Below are 16,944 nucleotides of genomic sequence, written 5' to 3'. Positions count from 1 at the left end.
GCAATCCTTTGAGTTCTAAGAGTCACAGACTTCAGTGATACTCTGTAGTGCATGTGTTGTCTAAAGATCACAGTGAATACCACCACACCACACAGTGTATTTCTCTACACTAAAATCATCAATTATCCACATTTAAGTTTCAAAGTAAGTTTATAAACAAACACTAAAAAACAATATTCTTTTTGTTAGAATTATATTTAAAAAAATTAAAGCTTCTTACTTTGTAATAATTTCCCTACCTAACTAGACGAAGAAGAAAAACTGGCCCCTGTGAAGTGTGGGCTCCACAATCGTAACTGCATGCAGGAGGTGAGCCCAATACTCTTCCAGGCTGTGCAGAGTCAGCAGACTCACTACTTCTGAGTTAGCAGTTCTCTCTACTTGTTCATGAAGCAGTTACTAATGCCTGTCACATGTGAGGGGGAGGACTGGGCCGGGCACCAAGACACAACAGCACACAGCGTCAGCGATTAAGATTAGAGTCACCGACTGTGGTTTCCTTGGTATTTACAAAGTGGCTCATGTGGGCTGTGGCCTGTCTTTCAGATTCAGCGCAGAGCTTGCCTGAGAAGACTGCAGCTTGAACATCCTCTGGGCTATGAAGCTAGGGTCCCCACCCACACACAGACACACATGCACTGCAGAGTCAGTGAGACGCAGCTCTCCCATCGCCTTCCCACAGGAACTCCTATGATTATAGGAGTAACATTCCGTGATGAAAATTGAATTTAACTGTATCTCAGGCCCAAATGTTCACTTCTCCTTTTCCCCCTATAATGGCTTAATTCAACATTAGCAGGAAAGATAAGATGTGGTACCCTTTAACTGCCCACTTCAGACCTTTTGTTTTTTAAAAAAGGAAATTTTCCTAAGGGGACTGATTGGGTTTAAAATGTTTATTTTCCTGAGTCTAACCTCATTTAGTGCTAGAATTACCACCCTAAAGGCATTACTGCAGGAAAGAGGCGTGGTGGGTGTCTCTGTTCTCAGACTTGCCTGAATGCCATTTTCTGGTCATTAAGGAGTTTCTATTTCAGAGCTCAGCCCTTGGAGGCACAGCTGGGACAATGGAGGAAGGAGCAAGTCTCAGAAAGGCTCCTCTGGGTTAGCTGATAGGCATAAGACCCAAAGGGCACTCAATCCAAACCACATTACTGGCTACAGCGAGGCCTCAGGCCACTGCTAAGTGACACTACATTAAGCTACTGAAAGAAGATCCAGCTATTACAGGGACTTCAATCAAGGATGTTGGGCCAACTGTATCTTTCAGACACATAAATATTTACATGCTTCGTCTTAAGAAACTGGGTAAAATTTCAAAGTCCAATTTAATTTGTGTTCCATTTGCCCCTAATGCAGGAAACACAGCTGCAGCCTTCGTGATTCGTTAGGAAAAGTCCTTCCCCACATGGACTTCCCAATAAAATAATGACATCTAGTGAAACTAACCAGATCCCTACATACTTCAAAACAAACTTTCTCACTGAGAAGCAGACGGAGAGACTTCATATTCAAAGCAAAGGGAGATGGGTACACCTTGGAGACGTGATCTCTGTCTTAACTCAATTCTTACACTAACATTCAAAACCCCCTGAAACACAGATCCAACCCTCATCATTCTATCCTAAAGACTGTCTATGGCAAAAATGATGTTTTCTGTTTCTTGCCCTTTTTTGACAGTTTCATGATCCAAATTGCTAAAACTACATAGAACGACTTTCTCTCTAACACTATTTCGCATTTTCATGGTGTTCTGTTTGCAGTTGAGACAGGGTCTCATAGTCCAGGCTAGTTTTGAACTTTATGTAGCCAAGGATAACCGTGATTGCTGATCCTCTCACCTCCACCTCCCAAGCACCAGGGTGAAAAATGTGCACCTTATATACCTGGCTTACATGCTCACCTTTTTTAAAAAAAGATTTATTTATTTAATGTATGTGAATACATTCTCTCTGTCTTCAGACACACCAGAAGAGGGCATCAGATCCCATTACAGATGGTTGTGAGCCACCATGTGGTTGCTGGGGATTGAACTCAGGACCTCTGGAAGAGCAGTCAGTGCTCCTAACCACTGAGCCACCTCTCCAGCTCCCTTACCACTTTTGATAGCCCATTCAAACTCCAAAAGCAAACACATTCCCTTCTCCACTTCCTTCTCATTTGTGTGTTTTTGATACTTTTTTCTAGATTTTATTTAATATTCACCAAAATGATAACAAGTTCCAAAAAGCTTTTACACTCATCTCCATAGCCCCCTGAATTTCATACTTTAGTCATCTGCATATGATAAACACTTAAAATACTTGATAAATAAAACTATTTTCTCGGGGTTGGGGATTTGGCTCAGTGGTAGAGCGCTTGCCTAGGAAGCGCAAGGCCCTGGGTTCGGTCCCCAGCTCCGAAAAAAAAGAACCAAAAAAAAAACAAAAAACAAAACTATTTTCTCTTTCCCACAATGCTGATAATTTGGATACACAAAATTTTGAAGAAAACGAGGAAATCAACCATTAGGCCATTACAGGAATGGGTGTAGTGAACTCAGGTTTTTATATTTTAGAATTTAACTGTGTGGGGGCTAGGGAAGACACTTTTGTTCCCAGGTAAGCATGAAGACCTGAGTTTGAACTCCAAAGTCCACATAAAAACAACCAACCGAACAAAACTGGGTTTGGTGGCACACACATGAAATCTCAGAGTTACAGAGCTAGGGGACATGCAGATCCCGGGGACTCACTGGCTAGCCAGCCTAGCCTATTTAACAAACTCTAGGCCAGTAGAAACCTGCCTTAATAAACAGGGTAGATGACTCCCGGGACAACAACTGAACTTGATCTTTGGCTTTGATGTGCATGTATGCACATCTACATACTCCCACATATGTGTGTGTGCACATGCGTGTATGTATGAATGTATGTGCCTACACACACACACACACACTCAATTTAGTTCCAATTTCGTAATCACATAATCAAAACTTGGTGGAGAAGAGGTGGCAGTCTCTGTCTTTTGCCTGCTGGAATCTGAGTTGCTTGGGAACATACACAGGAAATAGTCACTGTTAGAAGCAGAGTGTGGTGTCCTAGGCACATTGTGAAGGGTTTCCCATTCCAAAGGGTAGCAAGAAGTGGGCAATTCCTAGCAGCAGGACATGGTGGCACCACCACCATCGTCCTCAGCTACAAGTTCAAGTCCAGCCCACGCAACACGAGACACTGTCTCAAAACAAACAATCAAACCAGCGTGGGCACAGTAGCACACTTTTAATCCTAGAACTTGAGAGGCACAACCAAGCAAATCTGTGAGTTCCAGCCTGGTGTACACAGTGAGTGAGTTCTAGGCCAGCTAGGAGTACATAGTTGAGACCCTGTCTCAAAAATCAAACAGGACCTGGAGCAGTGATGAGGAGATAGCACAACCAACCGAACAGACCTGGGTTTGGTGGCACACACATGAAATCTCAGAGTTACAGAGCTAGACCCAGAAGACCCAAGTGTGGTTTCTTGTACTCATTCAGGGGCTCCCAAGCACCTGTAACTCTAAGGGAGTCAATGCCCTCTTCTGACCTCTGTGGGCACACCCCCCACTCCAAACTCACACATACACATAAGTAAAAATAAATATAAAAACCTAAACAAAACCGATTACACTAGGCTAGCTTACCAGAGACCGCAACAGTTCAGGCAAGAAAGTCTGAAAGGCTAAGCTTTTCACATTGCAGTCAGGCTCGCTTTTCCTTACATACTTTCTAATACATTCCACAGTATCAGAAAAGTAAACTAGCAAATTAAACCAGTGGGTCATGTGCATAAGTCAACAAGGAGTGAAGCAGAGAAATACCTCTCCTGGGTCAAGCTAGTTTTGGAATCCGCATTTGGTAAGGATTAGGCTAAGTTCCCATGTTCTACTGCTAGAACCACAGGTGGGGGACGAGGACTAGGGATCCCACCTCATGTCAACCTCATTGAACGTCGTCAGCATTGCGCAGGTGTTCTGGGCTTCCTTCAGACGCTGGGCGATGCGCTGACGCATCCTGTTCATCTTTTCCTGAAAGGGGAGGGAACGAGTTGACCATCTGACCATCCCCAGTCAGTGAGAGGACAGCCTGCCAGCAATGGATGACAGCACTAGAGATCCTCCTGCCTCTGCCTCTGAAGTACTGGGATTCATGGCGTGTGCCACAATGCTGGGCCCAATAACTACAGTTAAAGCTAGAGGCTTTCCCTTTCCTGAGTGGCCTCAGCAAAAACACACACTCAGAGACCAAGGTTTTCACTTAGATGTACCTGAAATCTGACCAAGAACAGAGGCTCAGGAAATAGTGTGATTTAAAAACCAAAACCAATTTACGAAAGGAAGACTGTGGTATAGATCCAGCCAGCTTAAGAGTCATTTCAGAAAGGGCAACGTCTCTTGATAAAGACTAGCGTGAGAATACCTACTTGGGGAACGGAAACTCAAAAAAAGCTTTTGAGGCTATGGTATTTTTAGGAAGTATTCTCAGGCAAAGAACCCACACTCTTGACCATACTTCCTTGAGGGTTTTGTCTGCTCTAACGGAATATTGTTACAGTGCAACAAACCGGCCCCCACCAGTTCCCCAGCTGTGGCAAAATATCCCGGAAGTCTAGAAAGAGAACCCTCAGCAGACTTCCTCTGTGAAGGTAACGTCACTTCGGGGAGGAAAGGAATGTGCTAGTCTCTACAGATATCTTACTCATTTGAAGTATTTTACTAGCAGCACAGTATAGCAGGAAACCCACTGACAAGTGCTCAGAAGACATTGTGTTCTAGTTAGACTCTCTGACTGTTACGAGACCATGAAGAAGTAACTTCTCCCCCTTCTCAAGACCACAGCAATGAGGCAGCATCCTTTTCTAAAGGTGACATCACACTTTACACCCTCCACAGTAACTCTCTGCCAGTGTCCTGGAAGTCATCAGAGGCTTACCCGATGTTCTGAGCGCAGGCCTTTAGCAGCTCCCGCCTCAGCCAGTGGAGGGGCAGCAGTGGGTTTTATTGCAGACACTGAAAATGAAGAGAGGGCACAGCTACAGCAGACATGGAGAGCGACACTTCCACTGTCCCTTTACCTCAAGGTACAGAAGTTACCACATCATTCCAAGCTCACAGATGAATAATCTGCTCACAGAAGTAATGAGACTCGTGTCGTTGGTTAGCAAGTAAACAGAAAGCTGGCTTGCAAGCCCAGTTTTTCAGAATCTAGAGAGTTTCTACAAAGCAGCCAACCTAGTGTGTTCGGAGCCATGGCATCAGACTACCTGAGGGAACATGGTATCACACGATGATCGTGACTGTCAATTTGACAGGGTTAGAGCCACTGGGAAGATAAAGCCCTGGCCATTAGTGTCTATGACAGTGTTTCCAGAGGAACTGAGTTCTTGCTCTCAGAGTGGGGAGACTCGCTGGGAATACAGGCAGCTATACTATACTGTAGGCTGGGGCCTGGGAGTGAGGAGCTTTTAAATAACAAAGTCAATGGAGTAGCAGACATCTTTCTTGGCGGCGAAGGCCATGTGGCCTTGCACTCTGACACCACAGCTTTCTTGACACAAAGGACTCTCATCCTCCAAACAAGCCAAAATAAATCTTCCCTAAGTTGCTTTCCATGAGGTGCTTTGTTACAGCAATTCAGCAATTCAGCAATTCAGGGTCTTACCTGGTTTGCTAGAAGGAGGTTGTGAGGGTGAGGGCACAGGTGGCATCTGAGTGGGCACTGGTGCTACAGGAGGAGGAGGGGCCACCGGTGCTTCAGGCGCTGCTTTGTGGGCTGTAGCAGGGGCTTCAGCTGGTTTGGCCTTAGCAGGAGCAGCTGCACAAAAAAAGAGCTGCCATTGGCACGGGCAGTGGAAGGCAACTCACTCAGCTACTACAGGGGATTTAGAGACAAAGGTCTATTTCCAATCCTCTAACGAATGTCTCCTAGGTGTCTGCTGTGTGTGTGTGTGTGTGTGTGTGTGTGTGTGTGTGTGTGTGTGTGTGCGTGCGCGCGCGCGCGCGCGCAAAGCATCACATGATACACAGTGACATAAGCCGCTACTCTCAATTCTCAGGTCTCCCCAAATGTCCTACTGGCTCAATTCAGATGCTTTCCCTATTTCACAAATACTAACTAACATCTACTAACTTTCAAATGCAGCAAGTACTTTCAAAGCACACACTAAGCCTAAGGAAATGAAACTTAAGCCAATGGTTCTCAACCTTCCTAATGCTGTGACCCTTTAATACAGTCCTTCATATTATGGTGACCTGCTCCCAGCCATAAAATTATTTTCATTGCTACTTTATAACTGTCATCTTTCTACTATCATGAATCATAATATGGATATTGATATGCAGAAGTTTTTAGATGACCCTTGTGAAAGGGTCATTAAAACTTCAAAGGGGTAGGGTTGGGGATTTAGCTCAGTGGTAGAGTGTTCGATCCCCAGCTCCGAAAAAAAGAAAAGAAAAAAAAAAAAAAAAAACCTCCAAAGGGGTTGCAACCAGCTTGAGAACCACAGTTTAAAGCAAATGAAAATGTTAAAATGTACACATATATGTGACACACTGCTAATCATCTTCTATTTTAACATAACATGTTCAAGAAATACTCTTTTTGTTTTGTTTTTCAAGACAGGGTTTGACAGTCCCTGGCTGTCCTGGAACTCTCGGTAGACCAAGTTGGTCTCAAACTCACAGAGATTCCCTGACTCTGCCTCCTGAATGCTGGATCAATGGTGTGCACTGCTACCACCAGGCAAAAGGAATACTCTTTTTTTTTTTAAAAAAAAAGATTTATTTATTTATTTTATGGAAAGCATTCTGCCTGCATATGTGACTGCAGGCCAGAAGAGGGCACCAGATCTCATTACAGATGGTTGTGAGCCACCATGTGGTTGCTGGGAATTGAACTCAAGACCTCTGGAAGAGCAGTCAGTGCTCTTAACCGCTGAGCCATCTCTCCAGCCCCAAAAGGAATACTCTTAACCATTCAAAATTTTTAAAAAAAGGGGAGAGGGGGCTGGAGAGATGGCTCAGCAATTAAGAGCACTGACAACCAGCTGTTGACACCAGATGCATCTGATGGCCTCTTCTGGTGTGTCTGAAGATAGCTATAGTGTACTCAGATACATAAAATAAATAATTCTTAAAAGAACGTTTATTTTAAATAAATCAATTAAATAATTATTATTAACTATGTATCAGTGTGTATCTATATGAGGGTCTATGCATTCAGGTACCTGGAGAGGCTCACTGGAACCCGTGGAGCTGGAGTTTCATTCAGTCAATTATGAGATGCCAGATGGCACCGGGAAGTGAACCTGGTCCTCTGAAAAGAGCAGTGTCTACTTTGAACCACTGAGCCATCTCTCCAGCCTCTGAACTCTTTAATCTTAAATGAGCATTTGATAAAAATGTTATTTTGGGGTCCAGAAAGATGGCTCAGGGACCCATAGTACATAATGCTCCCACAGGGAACCTGAGTTCAGTTCTCAGCACACATAATGACAGATTCCTTCTTCCTAGCTACTTTACGTTCTTCCCCCTTTCTTTGAACTTACTCTTGCCCTGACCAACCTCAATGGTCAATCTACCATCTTTCTGCTTGACTATTTTAATAGTAAAATGCTCTAACTACGAAAAATCTTCAGTTACAAGTCAGAAAAGCAGATTTTCTAATCTCCAATATTGACTATAAGGTCCGGTACAGACATCTTCCAAAGAGAAATGTCAATTTTCCTAAGAAGTTACATGTGAGAAGAAACTACACGGAAAGGAGAGGATTCAGTGGTAGAGACACAGGATACCAAGTCTGACAACCTGAGTTCAAGCCCTAGTGCCTACATGACAGGAAGAGAAACTGACTGTCCAGTTATCCACTGATCTCCACATGCATGCCTTTGTATACATTCCCCTCCACACACAGACAGACAGACAGACAGACACACACACAAATATAACTGTTAAAAAAGGAAACTACTGGGGTTGGGAATTTAGCTCAGTGCGCTTGCCAAGCAAGCGCAAGGCCCTGGGTTCGGTCCCCAGCTCCGAAAAAAAGAAAAAAAAAAAAAAAGGAAACTACTCAATTATCCACAACACACACCATAAAATTGTAATCCTCACTTTTCAACAGTGGCTCTCAAGCCTGACTGCATGTCAGAATCACTTAGGGGAATGCTACAAAACTAACAAGGATCCAACTGTTATAGTGAGGAGATAAATCACAACTCTCAGGAGCTAAGCCTTTTCATTTGTATTTTTTTAAAGTTTCATGTGATCCAGGTCGGTGGGAGGAAAATTTCTCTCTTCAGATTCCTGACTTCCGTTAGTTCTTTAAGAAAAAGATCTAATCTGAGAAATAGGAGAAGAACAGAGTATTGTGGGTTTTTCAATTACCCTGTTGGCTTAGAACTTGACAATTAAAGTTCACCATACATGTCAATGGGATTTCTCCTATCCCTCAACTAAAGGTGTAACTAGGACGCCAGTCTGAGGCAAGGGGAGTTGCTAGGACAGTATGCTCAGCCTCAACCCCACCAGGAAACACTGGAGACCTTGAAACGAGAAGAACTGCTTTACCACCGGTTTTCCTGAGTGTGAATAGAGGAGTTCCTCCTTCAACTTTGCCCCCATCGGGTACCAAAAGAGCTTCAATGATGCCATTTGCTGGTGATGGAACCTGCACAGAAGTCTGGAAAAGAAAGATACGGAGTCGCATTTGTATCAGCATCAGTCAAGCAGGATGAGCAGTGGGAGTTCCAGCTCCCTTACACCTGGATATCACTTCTCCACACACAGAAACACCTAAGGCCACATTTCAGTCAGAAAAAGAGAGTCATTGCTATGAGGGGGTTCACCTTCTGTCCTTTCTTAGAAATGCTAACACATACTTTAGTTACTATGCTTCCAAGTGATACAAGGAAGAAGACGGAAAGCAGCCCAGGAACCACAAAGAAAACAAAGTAGCTGCCGATTAAAGTTACCAGTGTGCATACTAAGTACCAAGGGAAGAATTAAAATTAGGCTGTAATAAGCCTTTAGGATAAGCCCACCTTGTCTGTCTCAATCTCACACACCACTTCATCTTCTGCAACTGCATCTCCAACAGCTGAAAGACAGTCAAAGGACACCTGTTAGCCAGGAGCCTCGGGTCCCCTCTGAGCCCACTGTATTAAAAGATCGCTTTCCGACAAGACTGGGAGGACGTAGATACGTGTGTAAGGAAATGGTGGAGCCACAGTTTCCACTTGCTGTGGTTCATGAGGAGACCTTCGTTTTTAACTTAAATGAGAGGAAATAAAAGCTTACCTTTCTCCCACCTGACATCTCCCTCTGTGACAGACTCTGCAAATGCTGGGGTCTGGACTGTAATCACATCATTCTCTAGGGAAAAACAAAACAGGAAAACCATAAGTGCTCATTCTGTCTTTTTAATGGTTTTCTTTGATAAACTCAGTCGTTTCTCTTTCCAGTAAAAGTCCATTCACAAGAAATCAGGTACTTAACTGCACACTGCCGTGGTTTGGAAGAAGCGAACACTGAAGATGCTACTGTTGTTAATGCTACAAAAGAAACATAAATGTTAACTCTTTCAGAAGGTGAACCACTAATATTTCAGTCTAGTCCAGGTACAAGGGTTACCTCTTTAAACTGGTGAATCTTAAGCAGACTCTCACGCAGGGCATCTTGTCAAAGCACACAGGTCAGGCCAGACCTGGACACATTCTAACTCAGCAAGTAGGACCAAAGCCTGATGACCTAGGTGCCTTAAACAGTGCTCAGTACTATAGTGAAATGTCACCTCTCAAGAGTGAGACACGGCGGTTTTACTAAGTAAAAAGAATCTTGGTCCTTTGCAAACTAAACCAAATGATGTTTCTTCCTGATTAGTTTTCTTTAACCAAAAACCTCAGTACCACACAGATATGCCAAATACAAATGTGTTACTATTCTCAGGACTAAATTTAGATAAGGCAGCAAAATGACAGTAAACTCAGATGCAAAAAGCAGAGTTTTAGGCCATCCCCATCCCCTCCCCCCCAAAAAAATTAAAAACAGCAACGAAAACCAAAACAAAGCAAAGCAGAACAAGAACCCAAAAAAGCCAGCTACATGGTATTTCCTATAACATTCCCTTGTAAAAGGCAGCATATCTGCCCACCCTGGACTCACTGCAAAGGAACTTCAAAACCAGGCCATTAGAACCTGGGACAGTATAAGCTGGAAGGCAATAACGATGCCTGTGTGCAAACTTACTAAGTTGCTTCTGGGGAGTGAAGATATTGATCCACCCGGTTACTAAGGCTGTCTGTCATTCAGTGGTTATTTATACTATTTGAGGGAATGAGTTAAACTGATGAAAATGTGCAGGATTTAGGGGATCTCAACAGGTTTTATTTGTTTGTTTTGTTTTTCGAGACTAATTATCACTACGTAGCCCTGGCTGTCCTGGAACTCAATCTGTAGATTAGGCTGGCCTCAAACTCAGAGATCTGCCCTGCCTCTACCTCCCCAGTGCTGGGATTAAAGGCATGAGGCATTATACCTTACTAGAATGTCTTTACACTACATAAGTAGACTTAATTGCTTTTGGCCTTTTTTCTTTTATGTCAGGATAACTTTAAAATGTATATGTGTAGTATCAAGGGGAACAATACAAAAATATAGAACACAGAATGCTGTGTATAAAGTTTGTATACACTATTAGAATGTAATAAAAACATATGTCCACGGGCAAAGACTAATGCTAATGTGGAAAAGAAGGGGTTGTTCTGACAGACGCCTAGGAAGCTGGTGTTGGCTCTGTCTTGGAGGAGGTGTAGAGGACGAGGATAAAATATTTACTGCTGGGCAGTGGTGGCTCATGCTTTCAGTTCTAGCACTCAGGAGGCAGAGGCCAGCAGATCTCTGAGTTTGAGGCCAGCCTGGTCTACAGAGCAAGCTCCAGGACAGCCTGGACTACAGGGAGAAATCCTATTTGGAAAACAAAAAACAAAAGTCATAGCCTTTTTGTGCCTTTTGAAACATGAAATTACCTATTAAGTAAAAACAAAGTAAAAAAGTTTCACACTAAAAGATCTCTGAAGCAGGTGAGGTGGCTCGGTGGATAAGGGCTGCCCAGCCTGATGGCCTGAGCTTGATCCCCTGGGACGCACGTAGCAGGGGGAAAAGCAACTTCCGACAAGTCCCCCAGCACGGCACCTCCCTCTCTTCACCGCTACTACACGAATAAACCAATAAAAGGATTTTTTTGTAAAGATCTTTTGAACAAAATAGGCATAGAGGAAAAGGCAGCACGTGACATGGACGGTGTGACTAGCGTGACACAACTGAGGGTGACTCAAGCGGAAGTTCTGCGTTTCCACGGTTCACCTTAGCTACGTGTGTATTTATTAGAAAGCCACGATTGCTCCTCAGTACCCCTCGCTCCAGTTAACTGAACAAATCACGTTCTGACTCTGAATCATTTTTTAAATTATGAAAGCATTACTTGCTTACTGCTGAGTATTAGAAACAGAAAAAAGAGAATAATGGAATTACATTTATAAAAATGGAATATTCTATACATCGTTTTTCTTACTTATCATAGTGGGAACATGGTAAACACTATAGTTTAACCGTTGGCTGCTTGTTCTCTTTGAGAGATATCTGAATATATAAATCCTTCAGTACAGATTCTTAGAAATGCCATTTCAGAGCCAGGCCTTGCAGCACACATTTTTAATCCCAGCACTCAGAGGATCTGAGTTTGAGGCCAGCCTGGTTTACGGAGATAGTTCTAGGGCAGAAACCTGGTCTTGAAAAAAAAAAAATCAACAAACAACAAAAATTTCAAGAGTTTTGTAATGCTAATGAAACAATTTGGAATAAAAGCAAAACTTATTGTGCTGTGTAAAGAGAAAGCTCTCGCTCCTGCCAAGGCTTCACCCTGTAAACAGGGCAGCCCCACAGTTCTTGAAGAGGGTACTAGAAAGCAGCCTCTCAGCACCCTAAAAATACTTGGAATGCGAAGCAGCTCAGAACAACACTCACAAGCACAAGTTAATCCATGCCGCACGTGGATGGCCGTCCTCCAGACTCTTCATTAGGCAATAACAGCATTCTTATCAAACAGTCAAAGTCCTAGGGCCTAGCAGGTCTTTGCATTGACCGACTTTAGGATTAGTAACCATGCTACCAAGACAGAGTTCTCTCAGTTCCTGTAACAAATGTGACCTCCGGCCCTCAGATGCTCCTGTTCAACTAGAATAGTATTAGGTTCTCTTAGACACCCATCCTCATTTTTAAGAAAACGATAAGAATTAAGATAGTTTCATGTTAACACTTATTATACTTTAACTTCCTGTGAGGCTCCAGAATACTTTTGGTCCAACACCTGACCACTGAACTGATGACAAAGGTAATTATAATAAAAATAACCGTGACCATCCAGGTCTATGGGTTCAACCTAATGCCCTCCATTTCTAGAACTGAAAACATCCAGTGTTTAAATTTAGAATCTGTGTCTAAGTAAATCAACCACGGCCACATATCTGCGTTACCCAGTAATACTTACACCATCTTCCTGCTGTCAGGGTAACCTGGTCCCTGACATAAGGAGACCCCTGCAAGAAACAAAACAACTCTTAACCAACAGCTCTTAATCTACACAGGATATTAAATGGGGCTATTCATCCCAGAGAACCCAGACAGTGGACCAGCTTCAGACAATAACCTCGTCTTTATCATTTAGAATCCTGCCTCTCAAATTTTCTATCTGCCTTATCAGCAGCAAATAGGTCTGGGAGATTAAGAGTGGATGTGCACTTGGAGGGGAAAGAGATCTGATGTACAGCCCTAATCTACCTGCCTTAAAAAGTCACTAATTTTCATTAGCCTACTATGTTTGCATAATAAAATGTCTCTATTACCCTTGTCCTGTGACTTCATATAACCTGAGGCAGAAGAGCTGATCTGGGTGTAGTGGATGAGACTAGAAAGTGCACTGACTGAACCCTAGCGGCAAAGACTCTTATCAGCGGCTTTAGGCCTAGGATCTTCCACTTGGCCTACAACTGAGCAAAACTCATCTCTCTCCCTGTCAGTTTATCTTCCTCTGATGTATGTCTTCCATGTGGTCATTCTTAATAAAAGATGAGTCCCTGTGAATTCCAATTCAAAAAGGGTAATGTGCCCTTTTTTCTGACACTGGCCAAAGGCCTGTGCATGCTTTTCATGACACTCTTGAGTTTTCTCACTGTTTCTGTGAAGACTCCCTGCCCTTTCTATAGCTGCTATCACACTACTTCCACTGCTGAACATGAGTGCTTCCCTGAACCCTAATTCAAAAGGCCTGGTCATCTCCCTCCTCCTGGATGTTAGATTCAGTTTGCCTGACCTGCTGTTTTTCTCCCAAATTCCAATAAAATGATCAGAGAGAGAGAGAGAGAGAGAGAGAGAGAGAGAGAGAGAGAGAGAGAGAGAGTCCCTACCCACTATACCGACTGTCCTTATCATAAATTCCTTTCCCCAGTATCTCAGTATCTTCTAGCCGCAGCTGCTTCTTCAGAGTATATTACTTATGTTTTCTTTTTACTATTTGTGTCTATTAACAACCCTTCCTACACCAGGGGTGCAGACGACGTCAACAGAGAGACAGCTGGCCCTCATGTACACGCCCGGCCACACAAACATCCCCAGAGTCAGGTCAGCAGTCATCTCTATGTTCGGCAGCCAATGAGTGAGTGCTGACTCTAAGCAGAGCCTGTCTTTTGAACACTGCAACCCACCCAGCTTTTTGGAAACTCGAGTCCAATACAAAACTTATCCTATAACAAGTTTTATTTAGGCTATATAAGGAGACTTCTTCACACAATGGCCTCTTCATTCCCAACTCTCAATAGCATTCCCTGTGGTGGAATGGTCACCTGCCATTATTTCTATTCCATATACAACTAGGCTGGTGACTAGCCTAACCAGAATAGTTGAGTTAAGATGCCCACCCCTAAGCTCAAGGCTTTTCCTTTTCCTCACAGCTTAAAAAGTGGAGAAAATACTTGTGGCATCTCCCAGCATTCCCAGCTGACCAGAAAGGTCATGACTGAGAGCGCACTATGGACTGTGCTTGATGCCTTACGTCCTTCGGGTGTAGGATAAAGTCCAAGCACTTTATAGCCCTCTCTGTATTCTCTGTATTCCCAGCTTACCATTCGTACAACTGCTCAAGTCTCTTCCTGCTTAGAAACGTTTGCACAAGTAATTCCCTCTCCCTGGAATAGCATTTCCCTGGCTGACTCCTGCATTCTTTACGGCTCATCCTAACTGTCACCTCCTTGGGCCCTCTACTCTCCAGCCCTCCCAGGCTGGGCTTTATTATCATGGTACCCTCATGTCTCATCCTGTACTTCCTAGTAACCACATTGTTATTTTGTCCTCGTGTGTACATAAATGTGTATTTACTTTGTCTATCCAGCTAGCCCAAGAGATTCCTGCAGATAGACACCTCATCTGTATCCCTACCACCTAGCACAGCAGCAAATCTAGTGAGCACTCTCGTCTGTTGACAGGGCTGGGACACCGCTCGGATGGCTGCTCAGAGTCTTGCCCTGTACGTACAAAGTTTTGGGTTTGACCTCCAGCACTGTATAATGCCAGGCACGGTGGTGCAATCCTGTGATCTAACACTTGAGAAGTAGAGGCAGAAGGATCGAGAGTGAACTGTCAGCCTTGGACTACTTATCGAGTTTGGGTTCAACCTGGGCTATATCAGACCCTATCATTCAGACTCTGTTGAGCCTGCAAGTAAATGAGAACACTTCTTTCGGCAAAGTAGCCTGGGTTGAGGAAGGAGTCAGGTGGGCCAAAGCTATTTAACCAATAGTTTTGGCTGAGTGACCTTGGCCTGGAAATCTAGGAATATGTTACTAAATCTCCTTTGGTTATGATTAAGCCAAAACTGCACGGAAAGCATTCAGACAACATTTGGCACAAGAAATCCTGTTACAGTAAGATTGACTCTTATGACAAATATTTTGCCAGAGCCAAATGTGGTAGCACAAGCTTTTAATCTCAGCTCTCTGAGGCAGAGAGAGGCAAGAGGAAGTTCAAGGCCAGCCTGGTATATACATAGTGAGCTCTAGGCCAGCCAGTCCTAAACAGCAAGACTTTTGTCTCCGAAAATAAAGAGGGGGTGGGCAGACGAATAAATACATATTTGCCAGGCACCTGATTAAAAGCAACCCATAGAAGATTGTTAATGACTTTCTCTCTCTCCCTCTACCAAAGACAACGACCCACACACAGCTATGAGAATGAAAATCAAAACTTCTGGGCGTAGGGGTTCAGAACCTCAGTGCTCCCGCAGAGATCCAGGCTCAGTTCCCAGAACCTGCATCAGGCATTTCACAACCAACCTGTAACTCCAATTACAGGGGATCCCACACCTCTTCTGGCCTCCGTGGGCGCATAATGCCCAGCAAGCGCACACAATACACATAAAGAAAAATAAATGAAAGGGGAAAACATCTAAACCTCCAACAGCCTCTACACCATAAGTTACCTCCGGATACTGTTTCCTTCAACTAATGGCTTCTGGCAAGTCACTTTGTTTCCAATTCCAAAAGAATACCGCACCTGCTTCATTCTTCACTGATTTCATGCATCCTACCCCTTTCTCTTTCTCTCTCTCCAGCTCTTCACTGACCCTGTCACATCCTCCAAGCCACAGCTCTAATGTTACCTGCTGAAAAAAAACCTGTTCTGTCCATTCCCGAGCACTTACTCGATTTTGATGATCACTTCCTTAGCAATTTACACCTTGCTTACTCTTAAGTCTTAAGCTTCTGGAGGACAAGACCTTTCAATTGTTGTATCTCTAATGAGTACCTAGCTCAGTGCCTGACAGTGTAAATTCAATAACCATGGGCCAGTGGTGTAGCTTAGTGGTTAAGTGCTAGCCTCTCATGACCTAGGTTCCATCCTCAGCACCACAAAAAAAGCTGAACAAAACCCAGTGTGTGCCGAGTGAATAAACGACAGCCCGTTATACTTAGGGAGTATTTTGCTTCGCATCTATCTGAATTCATTGTCTTTAAATACCACGAGAAGAAACATCAGATTTCCTCACATGCTGCTCTGCCCACGAGAAGAGCATTTTAGGTGACCGCAAGGGCAGAACTTACCAGGCAGGGAACGTCTCCCTAGAGGGCAGTTCCCCTGTTGAGAAAGAAGACATTATCGACGTCACCCAAAATGAAAAGAGGGGAAAAAAAAAACATTTTTTAAGTGCACGTTTATCGTGCTGCTGACAGGTCAATCTCTTAACTCCGAAAGTAAATGCTAAACACCGAGTCGGCTAAACTATGTCAACCTCCCCGCGAGACTGACAAGCGCTGGTTTTGAAACCTGGAGGAGACAGGCCGCGGAATACGGTTGGGGGCCGTACCTCCTCTATTAACTCTAAGTCAATGTCGCTGCGGGCGCGGCTCCCAGCCCCGGAGCAAAGAGTCCGGGACAGCAGGAGACGGCCGGCACGGGCTGCGTGGGAGAGACAAGGGCTCCGGGACTCCACACACGCGGCTGGGCGGCTCCGAGGGCGTCGGCAGCCTCCGCGTCCCGGTGCCCTTGGTGCCTGGCCTGGCCAGCACACAGCGTCCCTGCCCTTCAGCCTGCCGGTCCACCCACAGCCAGGTTCCGCACCCATCGGAGCCCCGGCCCTGCCAGACCGTACCTTCTGGAAGGCAGAAAGCGAGCGGCTGAACGCCCGGGACACGCAGCGGGACCGGGACAGCATCGCGGAGCCAGCGGGATGGAGGGCGGGCGGACACCGGATATAGGGCCCGGCAACAACCGGAAGTGAGACCGGCCGCAGCACCAGCCAAGCAGCGAGGGGTGTTCGGAGTGAACCACTAACCGTGTTGGGTGGCGGGTGGTGAGCCGGGCTAGTATCATTAGGGGTCCCAGCGC

General features: G+C 44.5%; 1 protein-coding gene across 2 annotated transcripts in view; it reads right to left on the bottom strand.

Annotated features, from left to right (window-relative positions):
* Positions 1 to 16,944, bottom strand: part of Dlst (dihydrolipoamide S-succinyltransferase) — a 24,757-nt gene extending 7,813 nt beyond the window's left edge. Inside the window, exons 1-10 of one of the 2 annotated variants that reach the window (XM_032908150.1) lie at positions 16,709 to 16,837; positions 16,161 to 16,194; positions 12,557 to 12,605; positions 9,508 to 9,563; positions 9,310 to 9,384; positions 9,054 to 9,109; positions 8,581 to 8,692; positions 5,678 to 5,830; positions 4,949 to 5,025; positions 3,947 to 4,044 (exon numbers count right to left, since the gene is read on the bottom strand). In XM_032908150.1, the coding sequence (XP_032764041.1) occupies positions 3,947 to 4,044; positions 4,949 to 5,025; positions 5,678 to 5,830; positions 8,581 to 8,692; positions 9,054 to 9,109; positions 9,310 to 9,384; positions 9,508 to 9,563; positions 12,557 to 12,605; positions 16,161 to 16,194; positions 16,709 to 16,771 (773 nt within the window). In that variant the 5' untranslated portion in view covers positions 16,772 to 16,837. Of the gene's footprint in view, positions 1 to 3,946; positions 4,045 to 4,948; positions 5,026 to 5,677; positions 5,831 to 8,580; positions 8,693 to 9,053; positions 9,110 to 9,309; positions 9,385 to 9,507; positions 9,564 to 12,556; positions 12,606 to 16,160; positions 16,195 to 16,708 lie in introns of both variants that reach the window. The other variant, XM_032908149.1, reaches the window with a different exon arrangement.

Source organism: Rattus rattus, chromosome 7 (genome assembly GCF_011064425.1).
Source record: "Rattus rattus isolate New Zealand chromosome 7, Rrattus_CSIRO_v1, whole genome shotgun sequence".
In the NCBI taxonomy this organism is placed as follows: domain Eukaryota; kingdom Metazoa; phylum Chordata; class Mammalia; order Rodentia; family Muridae; genus Rattus; species Rattus rattus.
This window is presented reverse-complemented; position numbering and strand designations above follow the sequence as displayed.